The following is a 21,406-nucleotide window of genomic DNA, read 5'->3' as shown; positions in this document are numbered from 1 at the left end:
TCCATACCTTTTTGCCCCTCCTTTTCTTCATGTGTTCAATACTTATTCCCTGTGTCATTTCACTTTATTACACATAACTTAATTTATGGACATTAATGTTCGGATTTCTTTGTATGTGTGCATTACTTGGGTTGATGCCGACATCTGGTGAAAATTTCATGTCAATAGCTCTATTAGAAATATATTTTCTGAGAAAAATGTTGACGTGTTCAATACTTATTTTCCCCGCTGTGTGTATATATATATATATATATATATATATATATATATATATATATATATATATATATATATATATATATATATATATATATATACAGTTAAGGTCAAAATTATTAGCCCCCATGCAACTTTTTAACATTTCCCTAAAATAATGCCCAATGTTAGCAATATTCATAAAATTTTATTTAGTAAATCATTCATCAATGATATGACCCCATTTTGGTACACTTTGGAATGTGAAATAAATATTCAAGATTTATTTATGAACAATTTGGTAAAAATTGAGATGGTCAAAATTATTAGCCCTCTATGGGATTTTTTGCTTGCTTTTTCTGCTAACTCGGTTTGAAACCACACCTGAGCAGTCAAAAAACACAAGATTTCCAAAACTTTGGAGCGCAAAATAATCAGAGATGTCAACAAGAAACCCTGGAGCTCTGCAAAGACGATTGTTGCTGAACTGGCTTCATCTGGACATGATGTTTCATGCAAGACTGTTGTGAGGGATCTTCATCGTGGTGGACTTAATGGTCATCGTCCAAGAAAAACCCCTTTGCTCTCACGGCAGCACATCAAAGTCGGACTGAACTTTGCCAGAGACAATTTGAAACATTAGGGTGAGTTTTGGAAGTCTGTGCTTTGGTCTGATGAAACTACACATGAGCTGTTTGGGCATGCACCACGATGAAGAGCCCTCACAACAGTCTTGCATGAAACATCATGTCCAGATGAAGCCAGTTCAGCAACAATCGTCTTTGCAGAGCTCCAGGGTTTCTTGTTGACATCTCTGATTATTTTGCGCTCCAAAGTTTTGGAAATCTTGTGTTTTTTGACTGCTCAGGTGTGGTTTCAAACCGAGTTAGCAGAAAAAGCAAGCAAAAAATCCCATAGAGGGCTAATAATTTTGACCATCTCAATTTTTACCAAATTGTTCATAAATAAATCTCGAATATTTATTTCACATTCCAAAGTGTACCAAAATGGGGTCATATCATTGATGAATGATTTACTAAATAAAATTTTATGAATATTGCTAACATTGGGCATTATTTTAGGGAAATGTTAAAAAGTTGCATGGGGGCTAATAATTTTGACCTTAACTGTATATATATATATATATATATATATATATATATATATATATATATATATATATATATATATATATATATATATATATATATATATATATATGACATGAACAACATACAGTATATTAACTGGCCGAAAAAGTATTAAGGGGACCAAGAGATTATAGAACAGTTATAAAGTGCTACAGTGCTAATTAAAATGCTATGTGCTAAAGTCACGAGTGCAAGATTAAATTTAATGTGATTGCACGATGCCCCAATAAAGTGCAGGATTGATTTAAATTGCACCATGCGATTGCACATGCAGATGTGTGTCTAATATAACAGTGCAGATTAATTTTAGACTCACACACCTTTCATAACAATAACACAACAGGCATGCAGCCGCTCTGAGATGGTGAAGAGGCGTTCAGGAACACACACGCACTCACAGAATAATCCTCGACATTAAACATCACAAACTTCGAATATCTGAAGCAGAAGCAGTTTTTTTTTCTTTCTTTTTTTCCTTTTTAGAAAAGTCTTTTTTACAGATGTGAGCTAATGGAACTCATTGAAAGTGATTTCTCTCTGTTTTCGCAGAGTGAAGTTCAAGGACCCTGACTATGCAGATGGCTTTGTGTTCAAGGCGGTCATGCTGCCGGGAGCCAAGTGAGACGCTTTCTTCTCCTTCTTCTTCTCTTTCCAACTTTATTTATCTCACACATTCTCTCCTACACATCAAAAGCTCTTCTTTCATTCCCCACTCGGCTTTATTGAAGGGAATGTCTGGTGATATTCAGGATTTTTCCGATTGTGCACAAATTCCAAGAAATTATTAAAAACCAACATTGTGTCGGTCTGTCGCTCAGCACCTCCTGACCCCCCCCCCCACTCTGTCTGTCTGAGCCCATTGGTTCCTCCTGAAGACATAACTCCATATAAACACCTTTTTTAATAAAATATTTCATTTAAAACACAAAAAAGGCCTGTGCACAGTAGTTTGTGGTAAGTGTCAGTGGAGCGTTAAGGTCTATTTTATTTGGTGCAGTAGAGTATTTGGAGTAAAGACATATTTCTAGATTTAAAAACCTAAACATAGTTTAGTTGTTGTTATTATCAAATGTCCTGCCTGATGATTTAAACACATCAGTGACGACGAGTCTCTTCTTCATAATTCAGCTAAAAACTCAGTGTTTGCTCCATTAATTGTCAAAATAATGATGATGATAAATCCAAAATACACAAATCTCCTGTTCGACATTTATTGGTACTCTTTTATTTATTAGTTGCCTTGTTTCAGTTCAGTTCAGTTCAGACAACTTTATTTATCCCACAAGGGGCAATGAATGTGTATCAGAGAAAACAGATGGTCAACACAAACTCAAACTGTCAAGAAAATGAGAGCATGGGACGGAGGGAGGAGTCAAGAACTATATAAATATGTATACAAGACGTAGAGATGAAGCAAATAAGGTAGAAGCAGATAATATAGAAGCAAAAAATAAATAAAAAGTCATTATAATAAAAGTCATTTAGAATCTGAAATGGGGTGTGGTCTGTGTTCAGTAGCTTAATAGGTAGTTTCTTCCACTACCAGAACCACAGTGCCCACCCTTTTGTTTTTTTATCAATAATAGGCAAGACAAGCTTATACAAACAGTTTGTCTCAAAGGTTTTTACACAGAATCATAACAACATTGACTGAGGAAAAACTCCCAAGAAAATTAAAAAAAAAAAGAGACAGAGACAAGAAAACGGTTAACAACATGAAGTTATAGGATAGTTGAGTGAAGAGGAGCAGATGGAGGACGGAGCTCTGGAGTCAGAAATCTGTAGGAAACACAGAGAGAGAGAGACCAAGGTACCACAGCTACAAACTACAGCAGATGAGAGAGGAGGAGGCAAGTAGAGAGGTGTTTCCACACTGTGATGTTTCCCCGTGCAGCTTTAACTTTGTTTTTTTTGTTTTTTCCAGGATGCCCAACAAGGTCCTGAAACCCGACGACTGGGTGAAGAGCCGGGAGCCATGGCGACCACAGCTGGGCTTCAACGCCAACAGGCAGCAGGCGCACCTCGGCCAATCCGGCTTCAGGGCTCTGGGGTGAGTTTATATCTGTATTAAAATAACATAACAATCTTTCTAATACAAACATCTACCTTTATTCTGAAGGAGCTTTAACACAAACATCTACCTTTATTCTGAAGGAGCTTTAACACAAACATCTACCTTTATTTTGAAGGAGCTTCAACACAAACATCTACCTTTATTCTGAAGGAGCTTTAACACAAACATCTACCTTTATTCTGAAGGAGCTTTAACACAAACATCTACCTTTATTCTGAAGGAGCTTTAACACAAACATCTACCTTTATTTTGAAGGAGCTTCAACACAAACATCTACCTTTATTTTGAAGGAGCTTCAACACAAACATCTACCTTTATTTTGAAGGAGCTTTAACACAAACATCTACCTTTATTCTGAAGGAGCTTTAACACAAACATCTACCTTTATTTTGAAGGAGCTTCAACACAAACATCTACCTTTATTTTGAAGGAGCTTTAACACAAACATCTACCTTTATTCTGAAGGAGCTTTAACACAAACATCTACCTTTATTCTGAAGGAGCTTTAACACAAACATCTACCTTTATTTTGAAGGAGCTTTAACACAAACATCTACCTTTATTCTGAAGGAGCTTTAACGCAAACATCTACCTTTATTCTGAAGGAGATTTAATACAAACATCTACCTTTATTCTGAAGGAGCTTTAACACAAACATCTACCTTTATTCTGAAGGAGCTATAATACAAACATCTACCTTTATTCTGAAGGAGCTTTAACACAAACATCTACCTTTATACTGTATGGAGCTTTAACACAAACATCTACCTTTATTCTGAAGTAACTTTAATACACACATCTACCTTTATTCTATTGTATATTGGGTATTCTTCACTTTCTATAATATTTATAGAATAAAATATCTCTCTAGAAATTAGATTTTGAATTAATTCTACATCATCCATCATCCTGCTTTTTTTAAGTCACATCTTAAAAATTACAATATTATTTGTCATGTCTTCATAAACACACACCTGAACGCTCCTCCTCCTTCTCCTCATCATCCTCCTGTTGTGATGATATAATTTTAACATTGATCAGTGTTAAACAATGACTGCTGATTCTGCACTGACTCAGTCTGCAGCTCTAAAGGGAGGAGGAGTACTGTACAGTATTTAAAAACAGAAAATGTGTTTAAATGTTTATATCCCCCTCCCCCTCCTCCTCCTCCTCCTCCTCCTCCTCCCCATTAACCAGCCATCCTTGATTATGATCTAAGCTCTCTCCTCCACACATTGATATTATCATTAAGGAAATGTGAATAATTGAACATCTGGCTCGGCCCGACTGTGGCGTGTTTGGGAATTAATCATGCAGGGATTTGAAGGAACACCATGTATTCCAGTTTTTTTTCTTTTCATTCTTTCTTTCAGCTGAACTAAGTCAGTTCAGTGATTCATCAGGCAGTTAGTTTTTTATGCTCTGATGGGGCCAAACAGGCAGGTGCTCCGAGGACAGAGAGAGAACTGGAAAACCAGGGTTTTTCTCTCTCTCTCTCTGTTTTCTGTTGCTTTGATTTTGAAATCAGATGACGTTGAGTTTGAGGGCAAATAACAGACTCAATATCAGAGATCATCATCATTAGAGTCTGATTACAGCTGCAGGGAAACAACAGCAGCATGTTTTATTCTCTGACCCGTTGTTGTTAGAAATCTGCAAAACATCAGTCAGACCTGGTTTCCAAAAGTATTTATATATAACGTGTTATTTATCTGAACATTAGCAAAAAACTTGATTAGATATTATTTATTAAGATTTTTTAATTCCAAAAGAAACTCACTATTAGGATTGTGTGGGTGCAGTGTGATTAGATTTGATTGACAGCTACTGGCAACAACAGAATCAGGGTTATTGCTGAATAGATTATGAATAGAAAATTAATCAATAAACCATTTATAATAAAACATGCTAAACAGTATAGAATATATAAATATAGAAATATCTGCAGCTATCCTCATATTTCAATTTAAATGCAATATTTTAGCTATATTTTATAGCTTTATATTATAAAGCTGCTTGTGTGTTTAGATCATTTTGAATTGGATGTTTTTTATTCTACACTGTATATCTCTTGGATTTTAAATCAGTTATTATGGTCTTTATGTGAAGATTTCATTTGAAAAAGCAGATAAATGCAATTTTCTGGAAAAAGAGAGGAGCTGAGGCTTTTGATTTATTCTTTGCATAGCGCTGTTGTCACTACTTGGAGCAATAAAGCTTTATGTTTTTAGATACCTCTATTTCCCTCGGTCAAAGCCATAAATAATAATAGTTTAAAAGAAAATTTATTTTAAAAAACTGAGCTATCTACTTTTGAAAATGAACTCTTCATATTTCAACAAGAACCGTAGTGTATGTGTGTGGGCTCATCTGGACTCTTCCCTCTTCTACATCTGCTACTGTAGCCTACGTCTTCAAATCACCAGATGTTGCTCCTCAAACAGACTCACCTGGCTTTTGGTATTTTATATCTTAAGTCTCATCTGTACCTGAAGCAGCGGCTCCAAACAGCCTGAGTTTTTTTGATCAACTGTGGATTTTATGTCCTTGTTAATCTTTATAAGAAGAAGATGAAAAAGCTCCACTGTCGGTGAATTCATACAGATTCAGAAGCTTTTCTATTTTTCTACTTGAGAGATGAAGTGTAAAACTCTGAACACAGATGATGAAAGTGTGAATTTTACATCCTCTCCTTCTTCCTCTCCTTCTCCTTCTGCTCCTTCAGTCACAGTGTGAACAGGAACCAGGGTGGAGGACAGTACAGCAACGCTCCACCACCCAACAGCTACCAGCAAGGAAACTACCGCTCACACCGCGGCGGTGGAGGTGGAGGAGGCGGTGGAGGCGGCGGCGGCGGTCATCAGCCTTTCCAACGTAAGACACACACACACACACACAGAGAGAGGTTGATGAGGATGTATGTATGTGTGCAGTGTTTGCGCCTCAGATAATGGTGCTGGATTTGTCCCTGTGTGTGTATTTTTTGACGTGAATCAGCGGTGATTGTGACCCGCGAGGTGAAGAGTCCTCAGACCGTCTGGGTTCATTATGACTCAGTCGACTCGGGTCTGGACTGATGAGAACACATCAGTCCAGACCCCATGAACGCAAGACATAAAAACAAAGCGGATGTGACGACGGATAGATAAACACAACAACGGTTAAATAAGCTCAGAGTCGTTACTGCAGGACTGTATCAAACTTTATTTATTTGGTGCTTTTCATACAAGATGCTTCAGACTCATGAAGGTGATGAGGTGAGAAGAAAAGGACTAAGGAGTGAGAAAGCTGACGATGAGATGCAATAGATTTAAAAGCTACAGTATTAAAGAGGATATCTGCTCCATGTGTCCCTTAGCTCCCAGTTGCCAGTTTGACTATGAGACCGTCTAAAGCTCAAACATCAATAAAATTAAGAACAAACTTTGACTGTCAGTGCTCATTAGTCTGTTTACTTTAACCTGTTGTGCTGTTGCATTTAAAGCCCCTGTACAGACTTTTCATTTAGTGTTGATTTTGGCGGCCCCTGTGGACGAAAGCGGTGGTGTTTTGCCGGAATGAAGACTGCATATCCCCGTTTGTCTGGCCGGCGCGTGTAGATTTGTTTTGGAAACGTCGGAAAGAAGACGGGACTTGCCCTTTTTTTTTTTTTAGCAGTGTAATGTATCTATTGGTATCGTTTTGTCTTCCAGAGGTATAGAATTAAATAGCGTGTCTTCACACTGATGGGCTCATTTGCTGTTGTAGGTAACAGAGACACATCAGCAGAAACCAGAGACTTTTGCATATCCAGTTAAAAGCTCCGTACAGGGGCTTTAAAGAGTGTTTTGGCAACAACAGAATACCAGTTAAACATGACTATAATAACTAACTTACGTGTTGACCAAAGTAGAGGTTGCATGACTTCAGATTTTTAAGTGGAGTCGACGTCGACTCGTCGCTGATGACGTCATTCATATTTTTCCCGTCATAAATAAAATCACAGGAGGAGGGAAATGCTTTGCAACAATCTGTTTCACTGACAGACGCTCATGCACAGAAAGCAGCACGCAGAACAGCAGGTTTATAAACAACAAGCTGTAAATCAGTTGTTTTTTTGGGTAACATACACATAAGTGCAAAAGAAAATAGTGTCGCTAGCGTCCGTTAAACAATTAGGGAGGAAAACGACACTCGTCACATCACAGTCCTGCTTAGTCACAGGTTCACTCACAGTTTTTTGTTTTTCAATCCTGGTTGGATGATGTTGGATAAAGCTGCCTACACGAGCAGAGTTTTTGGTTGTTGTTTAATTGCCTGCTTATTCGGCTGCGGTGGTGTGCTAGTGTTTTTTTTTTCAATGAAAAGCGGTGTGCTAGTGTTACCACACTACTACTTTTTTTTATATCAACACTGATCCATTACACCACTACTGGCTCGTCCTCACCTAAAATAACATTAATAACCAAGTTTACCAAGGCCTCGTTCAGCAATAGAAGACAATTTAAATCAATTAGTTTCAGTCAGCCACTCTCACAAACTCCTGCTCGAAACGTCATTGTGGAGCAGTAAAGTCGACTAATCTGTGCAACCCCTAGACCGAAGTCATACGTCATGAAAAGCTAAAGTCAAAGCTGAAACAATCTCATCCAGATGTTTAACATCAGTTCTCACTGTTTTGATCAAACTTGGAAGTGAAAGTTTAGTCAAAACTTAAAGTGGACTCACCCAAACTGCTTCCAAGGCCACGGAGGAAGTTAAGAGACGGTGAATTGCTGGGTTTGCAGCTGCAGCCTTGTCCTGGACAATGTGGTAAAATCGCCTTTTATTGTTGAAGCTACTAGAAATCCGTCCTCTCCAACTGAGCTGAAACTTTCTCTTTTGCTTCACATTTTCTTTCTCTGCCAGAATGTGATGAAATGTCAGGTAAAGTGTGTGAATGCGGTGAAAAGAGAGGTTAACGTGTTCCTGAGAGTTATTCTAAGTATTTTTTTTTTGCTTCTTTTAATCAAAGACTGAGAAACGGCAAAGTTTGATTTGTGATTCGCGTCTTTCAGCAAATTCTTCAGATTCCTCTTCAGCCCGGTCGGTGGTGTTTCCTCTTTGTTGAACACACACAAGAATGTATGGTGAAATTAGATTTTCATAGAAGCCACAGCTGTTCATTCACTCGGCTGTGATATTTCAGTCATAGAAACATATGGACGTAGCTACGCAACAAAAAGGCAAGTGGAGGCCAATGTATTGAATATGGCACATTATCACACACACAGGTCATTCACTGTACTTTACAGTGGAGAAAGAAGCATGAAATACAGTAAAGGCACATTATGAAAACGATATAAAATATAGAATAAGTTTGGATTAAAGTTTGGACAAAAGAAAGAAAACGGTGAATGCAAATGGGGAGAGATATTCAATGCTCAATGACGTACACTACTGAGGAATTTTTAAACTAAATATATATGGACATACACTAAACAAAGACTCTGTAGTATCTCTAACAAACTTGGACAAGACTAAGACGTGTGAGCCAAATCTACTGTGGTTGGTTCACCTCGGTCCACAGAGCATTGGTTTAACAAATAAAACCAGGACCTTCAGTCTCTGGATTAATGAGCTGATGTGCCACATTCAGTGTCCTGGAGGTGTTTTTGAAAGTGTTGACTGCATATTTAATCAGCATTTAGATAAAGAAACGTCTCAGATCAGACTCTGAATTTGGTAGATACCAAACATTTAAGGGTCCTAAACACAAAAACACTATCATTTGCAGATATCTATCTAGGATAAGTAGGAAAACCAATAATAAACCCAACATCAGCTTATTTATTTAGTTATTTAGAGGACAGTGCACATGAACATTTCATGATGTTAAAAGGACCTCAGGCCATTGAAATACACGAAACAAGGACATAAAATGCATAAAACAAGGCCACAGGGGACACATAAATTCCGGACATCCATAGAAATGCAACATATGTGGGAAACATATGTGGGAAACAGAAACAAGACAATGACACTAAATGAGAGACATCAATACCACACTACAGAAACCAATACGCACGGCGCTCCTCTTCTGGCTCGCCAGCGCTGCAGCTTCCTGCCAAAGCGTCTTTGAGCCAGATCTGTCCTGTTTGTTTATCATGAACATCCTGTAAACACACAACGATTAGCATCAATTAATTTGCCACTTTATTTCCCCTTTTTAAAGAATCTAATCTAATCTAAAATGTTTCTTTAAGTCCTATTGGGGAGGGAAAAGCAGGGAAATTCATCCCAGAGGAGGATCTCCCTCTTTAGATAACTGTGACATGATTAAAAAGTTCCTTCTGTTCGTCACATGAGGGACGCTTCAACGCCTCGTCACATATGGAGGCAGAATCTGTTCCCCGGCTCCTAATCACGGTCGGTGCTCGGCCCTGGCCTCGGCCCTGCGCTCCTCTGCCAGCTCTTCTCCAGTTTGACTTTGATGTGCCAATTTGCAAGTAGATGAATAATCTCCGCTGCCCACTGATAGCGTGCGGGGGAGTTGTGGCTATTGTGGTGGCACTTGATGCAAATGGGGGTTTTTGGCTCCTCCAGATTGCGGCGGCACCTCCCCTGGCCTCTGCCGCTCGTTCTTAATGTTAAACTTGCCAATTAGCAGTCCAGGACATTGTTTTTTTCTTCTTTTTTTTCTACCGTTCATGGGGAAATTGGTATTTTTAATAATTGGGAATCATTGCGAATCTTCAGCGTGGCTCAGCTGTGATCCTCGGCCCGATTCTGGCGACTGAGGATGATTTTTATTTTATCAGCTGAAGTACCCGCTACAGAAACGTGTCGGTGCTGAAGGTAGCAGTTATGTTATATCTGATCCCTGCTGATTTTATTGACCGTTTAAAGTTTAAAACCTTTGACTTTTTTTTTGCTCCTGTTCAGCAATGACAGGGTGGACTGTGTGGAATAAGATTTTGTCCTCTGAACTTCTGAAATCATCCAACGGGAGTCAATGCTGCAGCCACAAATGTCCATAACTGACCGACTGAGTGATGAAGTTACACCGATGGTCAGCAGAGTGTTGTTTATCAAAATAATTTGATATAGATCAGTTTTCATTGACCATATTTCCTTAAATATGGACTGGATAAAGGATTCCTCTTTACGGACAGGTCTGGTCTAGTTTGATGCTATGGTATGATCCGCTTTTGTAAAGTATAATGCATCAATACCAAATTGACGCTTCCCTTAACGGTTTCAAATTAAAAGCCTATTAGTGTTTCAGTTGTTCCGAAACCTTTTATTTCTTGACGGTAGGGTCATTCACTTAATAGTTACTTAAAATGTAAATCTCCCCTTAGAAACACGGAGAGACTCCTACAGCCACCGGAAAGTTCTGTGTGAAACTAAAACTCAAATAAAAAAACAAGTGAAACTGAGGCGCAGTGCAAACTCTGCACGGTGCGGACTGTGATGAGCAGCGGCACCGGAGAATATTGATGTTCGTCATTCCACGACGAGGACTTCATTGAACGGTACCGGTGTGAAGAGAATCAGTATCGTGACAATATTCTCCTAATTCCAGTCCGCAATTTTATTTTTAAATGATGGACGCCTGTTTTTCAGTCTGTGATTTAAAGCGATCGACTGGCGGTATCGATCCTTCGGTGCCGCTTCTCATTTCAAATGGCGGACGAGAGAGAGCGGCATTAGTCCCCGGTGATTATCGAATAGTGCTATAAATGCCCATATACTTGACGAGGCCTTAATCAACGTCCTGACGTGCCAGAGGAAGTGTAGGCTACTACCTCGTTTCTGGTTGCTAGCATCTCAGTTTTTTGACTACGAAACAGTCATCAGTAGATTTTTACTGTCGGTAAAGATGATTAAATATTGTGTCAGCTCACATGGTTGAGTTTTGATGGACAGTAAAATGTTTTACCTCTGTCTCGTCAAATGAGCTTTAAACTTGTTGTTCTGTTGTGTCCGATCACATAACGACAGGACAAGGAGGCACAGGGACAGAAAGTTTTCCTCTGGATTTATCATTGATATTACTTTTTTTTTCTTTCTTTCTTCTATACCTAGTCTTGTTATAAAAGCACCAGCGACTGAGGGCATTTTTCTGATTTGCCAGCCAAGTCTTTGTGAGATCAATGACAAAAACTGGACTAAAAACGTTGGAACCAACTCTAATATTGGCGAGTCAGGAATGTGATTAGCCGGACAAGTAGGTCTTATTCTGCAGCAGGAGGCCACCGGCTTGCTTTTGTCCAGATAACACTTTCTCAGGGCCAATCCTCTGCTCGGCCAGTAATCACTGCAGGCTTTGCTGCTCTGGGCTTTTGTCATGTGTTTTTTTTTTTGGGAGGGATGGAGGAAAGGGGGGTTGGTGTTGGTTGTTGGTGGCTAGTTGCTGGTTGCTGATTAGCGTTGTGGGAGACCACACGGCCCAGTAATGAGACTGTCGAGTGGCTCCGCTGGACACAGTGGCCCCCTCTGATAAAAGCATCCGGGAGGATCCCATTTGATGGGGTGTGTGATGCACTCTGAAGAGGGTTGAAACCAAAGTTAACTTCCCCCTTTGACGGCGCGGCTACCTCCTGCCGTGATGTGTCAACACGGCCGCCTCTGAAACCAACGCGGGGCTTTGTGCGCCTCGGGCCGAACCAGCTGGTGTTTAATAACCGGCCGGGTGGAGTCTCTGCTGGTGGCCATTATTGTCTTTTACACCCGGTGACACCGAGTTTTAACTTACTGGGGGCAGCGAAAAGTAACAGTTGATGCCTCCAAACTCCCCCGACCACTTCAGACCGGACACAATAACAACGGCTGCTGCTCAGCTCAACTTCTACATGGATTCACCAGAGGGTTTCTCGCACAAAACTTTTCTCTGATGTCAAAAATTTAATTAACTTTGATGCTGCAAAACTGTTTACCAAACCAAAACAGCTTTGGATTCTGTTATGTGATTGGACTTTTCATGGTTTTTACCAGAAGATAGATAGATAGATAGATAGATAGATAGATAGATAGATAGATAGATAGATAGATAGATAGATAGATAGATAGATAGATAGATAGATACTTTACTTATCCCGAAGGAAATTCAATTTAGCAAATTTCTGAAAGTGTTGCATAAACAGTTAAACACTGATGATCCTTTATGCATATTTTTAACCAGATTTTAGCTCAACTCTCTTGGTTGAAAAGGGTTTAATCTTTTCTAATAAAAGAAAGAAGATAAATTGGATAATTGAGGAAGAATCCGATGAAGTTCTGAGACTGTGTCGGTCGTCTTTTGTCCGTCACACAGAGGAGTTACTGTCCTACATCTGTTCTTCAGACCTGCAGCCGCTGGACAGGAGCTGAGTCAAATAGTCGCTGAACTAATTGAAAAGAGGTGGAGAGAGACGTTTAGTTGTTTAGCTCGGTTGTAATCCCGGCGTTAATACAGTGGACACAGCGAGTTTTAAGGATTTAAAGCGTAATCCTTTGTTGGCTTTTGTGCGGCGCAGACTGGAGGTCTATACACTTTCAGATCATTGTTAATTAAGGAGATTGACAGGTGTCCACTTGTAATTCTCTCTTTTGAGTCATCCATCGCCGGCGACGAGGAAAAGAAGACCAGAAACGTTGTGGAGTTATAATTGGAGCCCGACTGGGTGGTCCACTTAAAGTTTGTTGGCCGAGGAGATAATCAAACATGAAAACTGAATGACAAAAACAAAATGATAATGCGCCGGCAGCAGTCTGCCTGCTGGCTGCTAATGGTGTGTTTTCACTAGTTTTTAGCCGTGGTCAGCAGAGACCTAGAGGGACGTCTACTGCCTCACTGCAAATTATTTCATTTTCCTCCATCTCAGTTATTTTCATAGCATCCAAAAATACTTTGAAAACAAAAACAGTTTTCTACCAGCGTCCATAGATTTTCATAAATATGACATTTCCTATTATCCGTTGGATCATTGTGTGGAAACAAAAGCAGGTTCAGTGTTTTTATTCATGGGTCATCGCCTTTTTTATAACCATTATGTTAATGAACCTCTGGAGGCATCTACACATTATCAATACAAACAGTGTGTTTACGCTTTTAATCCAATAATGTATCGGCCTTCAACACTATAGAGCTCAACAACAAGAGGAAAAACACGGTTACAAGGCCTCAGAAACGTTAACGTGCTAATGCTGAGCAGCTACTGTGTTTATTATGTTTATGATGGTAGTTTAGTGTGTTAGCATGCTAGCACCTGTACAGCAGAGGCTCATGGGAAAGTCATGGATATAGATAAAATCTATACTGACTAAACTTTATTGATCCCTTGGGGAAATTTTGGTTCCAGTTGCAGCGCCACATGATCAAAGAGAAAATGGAAAGAATACGCTTAAACAAACACAATTCTACCAAAAAAATAAATTGTGCCAAATGTCAAATTGTCCAGCAACAAAAACTGAAGTGTGCAATTAACGGATAAAAAGGTTAAAAAGGTAAAAAATGTGCAAATTAGTTGGTCATGTATTTGATCATAACGTATTGGACTGAGTTTTGACCTCCGACCTGATGGTGGCGCTAAGTGAGAAGTTAAAGGATCGTTGATGTTTTTACAGTTAAATTCAAAGTCAAAATTGATGAATGAATGAGAAATGTATCTTTGAACTAAATAAGCTAATGTTAAAAAAATGTTTAAAAACATCGTTATCTATGCTTCAGTTTTTAAAACAATGTTAAAGTACTTGATTTCAGGCATGTGCCCTGTCCATGCATATGTAGCAGTCTGCATCTATGTCCAAGACAAATTTCCTACGGGACAAACACATTTAACAAACTAACTTCCATCTAAATCCGGATATTTAGTTCATGACATAAACGTCAGACAAAAACCAAGACGTTAGAGAACAAAGATGTGTCGCTTGCTACAGTGTTTGTGCAGTAGAGAGCGTTCGTGTTTATTTCAGAGATGTTAAACTTATTTCATGTTTGATTTGTTTTATTAGCTTCATCATTTTGGTTATTTATTGATTAATAACAATGTTATCTAACTTTATTGTTACTTCTGTCATTGTGGTATGTCAAACGACTACATTTTTCTGTTTAATCAACAATTGGAAACATTAAATTATCTATCTAAAGCATCAATATCAAGAAGTATTGATCACCATTAAAAAAAATGGTAAACTAATCATCTTTAGCCAAATAAAACCAGATCAATACTGGAATTTTGATGAAGAAAACGCTGTAAATATTCATATTTGAGAACACAAATCAATGATAAATTGTTTCAATACACTTTACAGAGTTATTATACCAAGTACAAGAAACAAGATTAAACTAAACAGGCAACATAATCAATCAGCTAATCGATCGATCGGCTCGTTCTTTCAGCCTCAGGTGTAAAATGAGTGAAATAAGTGATATTTGTTTCCGATCTCATGATGATAAACGGATATCAAACCCTCTGAGCTTCTCCTGCTGTGAACGTTGAGTCGGTTGAACTCAGATCTTTCGCTGGGTTTGTAAACACGGGGCCACCGCGGCACCCTTCACCCGCCCCGAGCCGCGCCACTCAGCCTGTGTCCTGCCCCTATAAACAAACAAGTCCGCAGCTCGCAGCTGGTCATCGCCTTGGCAACAGTGAATCTGGAAGAAGCCGTTCGCTCCCTCTCCTTTTTTTTTTTTTTTTTTTCTTTTTTTTAAGTGTGTCTTTGTGAAGAGCTCGCAGCGATGGAACCACGGTACTTGAGGTGTCCACAATGCTGCCGGCTGAATGCTTATTTCATTTTCTGAACAAAAAATGCAAATGTGGAGCTCCTGTTCTCTCTCTCTCTCCCCTCCTCCTCCTCCTCCTCCTCCTCCTGGTGTGAGTCCACGTCTGAAAGAACTTAATTTCATCATGATTCCTTCTGTATCCATGACTAAAATGGAAAACTTGGTGTTTATTTTTCTGTCTTGAGAGGTTGAAGACGACAGGAACGAGGTTAATGAGCGTCTTCGTTTTTGTCGTGTTGACAGATTTCCTCCAGTTTAACTCAGAGAAGTCGACTCAGATGCTGTGAACATTGTTTTAGTTGTTGTTGGTGTTGTTTTGAGTGTTTAAACTGAACCATGTGTTAAAGTTTGAGGCCTTTAGGTTAGAAACTTCTCACTCCTTCTCAACGTGTCGTCTTTTTCCCTTTTCTTTTTGCAGATTCCAGGCAGAACAGTTTACTGGGAGCACCACCGTCCTTCCACCAGCCCCAGTATCCAAGGTGAGTCCACTCCACCGGCGTCTTTACTGGAGGAAACGTCTGTGGTTCAGATGTGAGAGGCTTATGAGGAACCTCTACCCCCTTGCAACTGTTACATTTACAATCAGTCATGGTGTTAGAGACGAGATCATTAGGCTACTTTGCATATAATACAGAGACAAATTTGAAACATAATTAAGTAAGCAAAACAGACAGTAAAATGGGATGCTCTTGCAGAATTCATACATCACAGTTCATGAGAAACTATACGAGGAGTTTCGGAAAGCAAAGTGTTTTCACTACATTTCCCATGAGCCTCCGCACGCACGGTGAAATTCTTGGAAAGCAAAAACATTTGCACATGAACATAAGTCGGAGGTTGAAGACGATCAGATACCGTCGTAGTTCCGACCATAAACGATGCCAACTAGCAGCGGCGTTTTTCCCATGACCTGCCGGGACTGAAACTAGGACATGCTGGGCGAGTCGACCACTAAATAATAATAATATCAAAATAATGTGAGACTCTTTTATAACCAAAAGCAAACTCCTCGGGGTCTCTTTAAAGGGACAATGAGGAGTTTTGTTAAAGTGAAGTGTTTCCACACTACATTTATGAGCCTCCGCGTGCACCATGAAATTCTTTGACCGGCGCAAGACAGACTCATGTTTTCATTCATCAAGAATTAAAGTCAGAGGTTGGAAGACGATCACATACCGTCGTAGTTCCCACCATAAACGGAGATTCGGCGGCGTTATTCTCATGACTCGCCACGAAACCAAAAGTAAGGAAACAAGTGTGGGTAGCGGAGATTCATCCACATCAACGTGAGACTTTTTTATTGTCGCAGAATTTTCGTTCTGCCGACGGAGAAAACTCCTCGTTGTCCCTTTAATCAAGAACTAAAGTCGTTGGTTGGAAGACGATCAGATACCGTTGTAGTTCCGACTATAAACGATGCCAACGAGCGATCCGGCAGTGTTATATTCCCGTGACCCACCGGGAAACCGAAACTAGGAAATGCTGGGCGAGTCGACCACTAAATAATAACGAAATCTATAAAGACAACACGATACACTGCTCAAAATCATACCAAGAATATTTGAATTATTTCTAGTCAAAATGTAATTTCTTATTTCAAAACAAATCTCATTCTACTTAAAATAAGACTCATCACATTAAAAAGCAGCTTGTTTTTAGACACTTTTTACTTCTTTCAAGCAGATTTTCACTTGGAATAAGTAGAAAAATCTGACAGTGGAGCAAGTTTTTCTTCACAGAAGCACAAGCACAAAAAACTTGCTTCACTGGCAGATTTAAAATTAGTTTGAAACAAATGAAAATGATCTAAAAACAAGTTAATTTTTAGGTGATGAGTCTTATTTAAAGTGGAAAGAGATTAGTTTTGACTAGAAATGAGACATTTTGACAAGAAATAAGACAAATATTCTTGGAAAGATTTTGAGTTTTTGCAGTTTATCGAAGTCGATTCATCCACGTTAATATGAGACTCTTTTATAGCCAAATACAAACTCCTCGGGGTCTCTTTAACACGAGGTAGAGTTAAACACATCAAGGCCTGGCTCTTTACTCATCTGTCTAAACCCCCACACACACACACACACACACACACACATATTTCCAGCCTTTTCAAACAGCCTCTCTCTCTCCGTCGAGGGGCTTTTGCTTCCACCACCGTCGTCACGTCGTCCAACCTGAATTCAGATTTTTTTCTCTTCTCCCCGTGGCTCTTCTTCTAAAACAAATTTCTCTCAAGGAGGTTTGTGCAACTTAATGAGGCATCACTAATGCCGTCGGAGGAGGCTGAGGCTGCGTGGTCGTCTCCGTCGGCAACAGACCGGCTATTGATTCTCTCTCTCTCTCTCTCTCTCCGCGGCCTCTAATCAGTTCTCTCCACTCTGGTGGTTTCAACTTCTCAGGCCCATTGTGGCAGCGTGTCACCTCAGGTCAGTAGTTATTAGCGAGGAACTGAAAACAGTTTCTTTTATAGTATCGTAGCTCCTCAGGAATCGGGACCAAATGGAAATGCAGCAGCAACTTGGAGGAGTTTGGGGGGGGGGGGGGGGGGGGGGATTACGGATTCATCCAGGGCTCAGTAAGTCCAGCTCTGGCCCCGAGTGTGACATGGTTCAGTAATGAGGGATGGGGGGCTCGCTCCGCTCCTCGCCGTCCTATTGTCACTGAAAAAGAGACTTTTTAATTTCTCCGGCTGCAGGATTGACACATTGTCCCATGTGTTCGTGTGGATGGCGGACGGCAAGCTACGGCGGCGATCGATCAACCCGGCCATATGTGCACAACGTTTCATCCGTTTTCATACTTTCAACGTTTTATGCTCTCGAGAGCTCGATCCCTCGGCAAACGGCGTCGATGGGGAAGGTTTAGAGAGGTCACTTCACTGCAGCATTAAAGGATCAAGGCCCCGAGTCTGTGACGTGAATAAGATCTGAAAGTGACAACGGGATTTTATTTTATTATTGATCATTAATCACTAATAAAACAATAAACCTCAGGATTTCTCCAGTCACATAAAATATAATGTAAAAGTTTGAGAAGCTGGACAAATTGTCAAACATTAAAAAAGAAACTTTAAGGATTCGATACTGATCATTAACTTCATGATTAATTATTAATTTCAGTTAATTGTTCATAAAATAATTTTCCATCAGCTTTTATGATCAATATAGTTGAGTTTCTGGCAGTTTATCAAACAAAATAAGATTAAAAAAAAATATATTACCAATTTCCTGACACATCATTGACACAAAACTAGTCGATATTAAATAATAACAGTAAATTGCAGTTTAAGAAAATCCAGATAATTAGTTATTGGAGGTTTTAGTTTAGTAAAAGACAATTAATCGATCATTATTTAGGATTGATGAGATCATTAGATCTTAGTTTTGTCAGTTGACTTATTGTTTAATCTGATTAATAAAGTTTATCGACTCCAAAAAAAAAAAAACATTTTACCTAGTAAAATGTAGACATACCGGTAGTCTTTATGTAATGAACATAAAGCACCAGTGTGAGTGTGAACTTATAAACTGTGTTTGTCACTGTCCAATGAACCTTTCAGAATAAAAGCCTCAGCTCGTTGTAGGTTAAATAAAGAGGTGAAGGAGTCGTCAATGAACCAGTTTCCACCTGTTTAGTTTCACTACCTTCACTGTGTGGTCACCTGACAGACCTAAGAAGATAAAAAATAATAATATAAGGATGATAATAATAATTGACGACATGAACGTAGTCGGTCTTCACGTCTCAACGTCCACTTCTCGTTGTCTCGTTTGTCTCCAGGCAGCAGCAGCAGCAGCAGTACGGAGCAGGAGGAGGAGGAGGAGGAGGAGGAGGAGCAGGAGGAGCAGGTGGAGGAGGTGGGGGGAGGGGGGGCCACGGCTGGGACCGGGCCATGCAGTCACAGCCGTCGGCGTACCAGCAGAACATGAACCGTGGCGGCGGCGGTAGCGGTGGAAGTGGCGGTGGAAGTAGCGGTGGCGGCGGTTACCAGCAGCGCTACAACGACCAGCGGAGAGACGACTGGAACGACCGCAGGGACAACCGGGGGCAACAGCACCAGGTAACTGCCCCGGAGCTCCCAGTTACACCACACACACACACACACACACTCAGACACACACACACACACTCACAGCCGGTGGGCGGAGCTTAAGTTTCTGAACTGGACGAGTTTCTCCGAGAGTTAAACTTCATTGACTGGTACAAAACCACAGAATCTGATTGGCTGTTTCCTCCACCAAACTTCACCTTCAGCTTCACACATCGACTTTGTTTTAGTTTTTACATTCTAATCTTGTTTTATATAATAATAATATTATTATTATTATTATTATTATTATTATTAACACAATTTAATGAAGACATTTTATATTTTGTATTGTTTTTTTTTTGTCATGAGTGGAGCCAAAAGTTCAAAGATTTTCAATTTACAAAAACATAACATAATTTAATCAATTTCAGAAATAACTGGCGATTTTTTGTCAGTCTTTCTTAGTTAATTTACTTCAATCTGAACAAATTTGAACTTTTTCACACAGATTTTAAAATAATAACTTTTTTCTTCAGACAAAATAAATAATTGTTTTTAATTTTAACTAATAAACGACTTTGGACTGAGGAGGAAATCTTTCTGAAGTCTATTTGTAGTTTGTCTTAATTTATTATCATTAAGTCGTTAAAGCACGTCGTATATAAAAATCCTCAAATTAACGTTTTGTTTCATGGATTTCACAAAGTTTTATTTTTGTTTTTCTGGGTTTTTTCACATTAAAAACAAAAGTCTTTGTCTCTGTAGAAATCTTTCTCTAAATGATCCACAAACCTCCTCATTTCTTCTGTTAAAAAAAATTCCCTCCTATCTTGTTTCTTAGTTTTTTAAATTTTTTTAATTTTATATTTTTGATTGAATTAACTCTTAAAAGCTGCTGAAACATTTTAACTTGAGTCCAGTTTCAGTATTTGGGTCAATGACGTGACCAAGAGTCATTAAAATCTGAATATAGACAGGAAAATAAATCAGGACTCGAGTGTGAAATAAATGTTAATTCACTTTTTAGGACATGTCCTGTCCAGTGTTGTCAAAATTTATTAAAATTCAATTATACAAACCAAACAAAAAAATCTATTTCAATTAAATATTTTTAGAATAAAGTATATTTTTTACAGGTTTACTTAAATCCACTGTAGGAGGATAAAATATGTAATATTGATCATTTTGTTGTGGATACACCATTTTCAGTTAATCATGTTTTTTTTGTTTTTAAAAAAATGGTTCAAATGTTTTAAAACCAACACAAATACAAAATGTACATTTGCTTTTATATATTTTGCTTAGATATTTTTGAGATTCTCATCTCTCCAACTCTTATCTGTCACTGATCCATAAACATCAAGTCATTAAAGCTTTAACAGGTTCGTTATAGAAAACCAAAGAGCGACGACTCGTCTCATAAAAGTTTATTTTAGTTTTTTCACGTTTTTTTTTTTTTTTCCACATGTAAAAAAATAAAAATCTTTGTCCCTGTAGAAATCTTCTTTTTCCAAATGAGCCACAAACTTCTTGAATTGTTCTTTTGTTTCTTAGTTCTTTATATTTTCACTGAATCAACTCTTTAAAGCTGTTGAAACATTTTAACTCTGAGTATTTATTCCTGTTTATTTTTAAAACCTGAGTTTGAATTTGAGAAAACGTTGAACATGAGTGAAACCAAATATGTTTTTGTTTTTTAGCAGAATGAACTCCACTGAATTGATTTAAACGAATTCTTCTTTATTTCCCTTGGGATAATAAAACCCTTTATTTAAAATAATCAGAATTTTTCAAAACATGAAACAATTTTTTTTTTTTTTTTTCAAACCTGATAATTGTGTTTTTAAAAATGAATAGTTTGTTTGATTATAAAAGGTGTTGACTTTGTGTTTGTGTGTTTCAGGGCTTCAGCTCCGGCCGCGGCGGCTACCCCCCCCCTCCCCCCTCCAGGAGATACAACTGGAACTGAACTCACAGTAACGTTGGACTGTAAAGTGACGGTGTCGGGGTGGGGGGCGAATATTTTTAGGGAGGAACTTGTCATCTTTTTTTCATTTTAATGTCTTTGCAAGGAATTTTTTTTTCTTTTTTTTTTTTTTTTTAATTTTTATCCAACTTACAACTAAAAAAAACAACACAAAAAGAAGAAACTTATAATTATTATGTAACTTGTGATTTTTAAGAGCAGAGTCTGTTGTAAAATACAAGTGAGTCGAGGACAAAGTGTC

General features: G+C 38.7%; 1 protein-coding gene across 2 annotated transcripts in view; it reads left to right on the top strand.

Moving 5' to 3' along the window:
• Positions 1 to 21,406, top strand: part of xrn2 (5'-3' exoribonuclease 2) — a 47,186-nt gene extending 25,780 nt beyond the window's left edge. The window contains exons 26-31 of one of the 2 annotated variants that reach the window (XM_084000100.1): positions 1,896 to 1,964; positions 3,271 to 3,396; positions 6,146 to 6,276; positions 15,567 to 15,627; positions 18,929 to 19,208; positions 21,082 to 21,406. In XM_084000100.1, coding sequence (XP_083856226.1) covers positions 1,896 to 1,964; positions 3,271 to 3,396; positions 6,146 to 6,276; positions 15,567 to 15,627; positions 18,929 to 19,208; positions 21,082 to 21,147 — 733 coding nt within the window. In that variant the 3' untranslated portion in view covers positions 21,148 to 21,406. Of the gene's footprint in view, positions 1 to 1,895; positions 1,965 to 3,270; positions 3,397 to 6,145; positions 6,295 to 15,566; positions 15,628 to 18,928; positions 19,209 to 21,081 lie in introns of both variants that reach the window. The other variant, XM_084000099.1, reaches the window with a different exon arrangement.

Source organism: Trachurus trachurus (assembly GCF_905171665.1).
Source record: "Trachurus trachurus genome assembly, chromosome: 24".
NCBI lineage: Eukaryota > Metazoa > Chordata > Actinopteri > Carangiformes > Carangidae > Trachurus > Trachurus trachurus.
The sequence above is the reverse complement of the archived record's forward strand: the minus strand, read 5'-3'. Positions and strand labels throughout refer to the sequence as shown.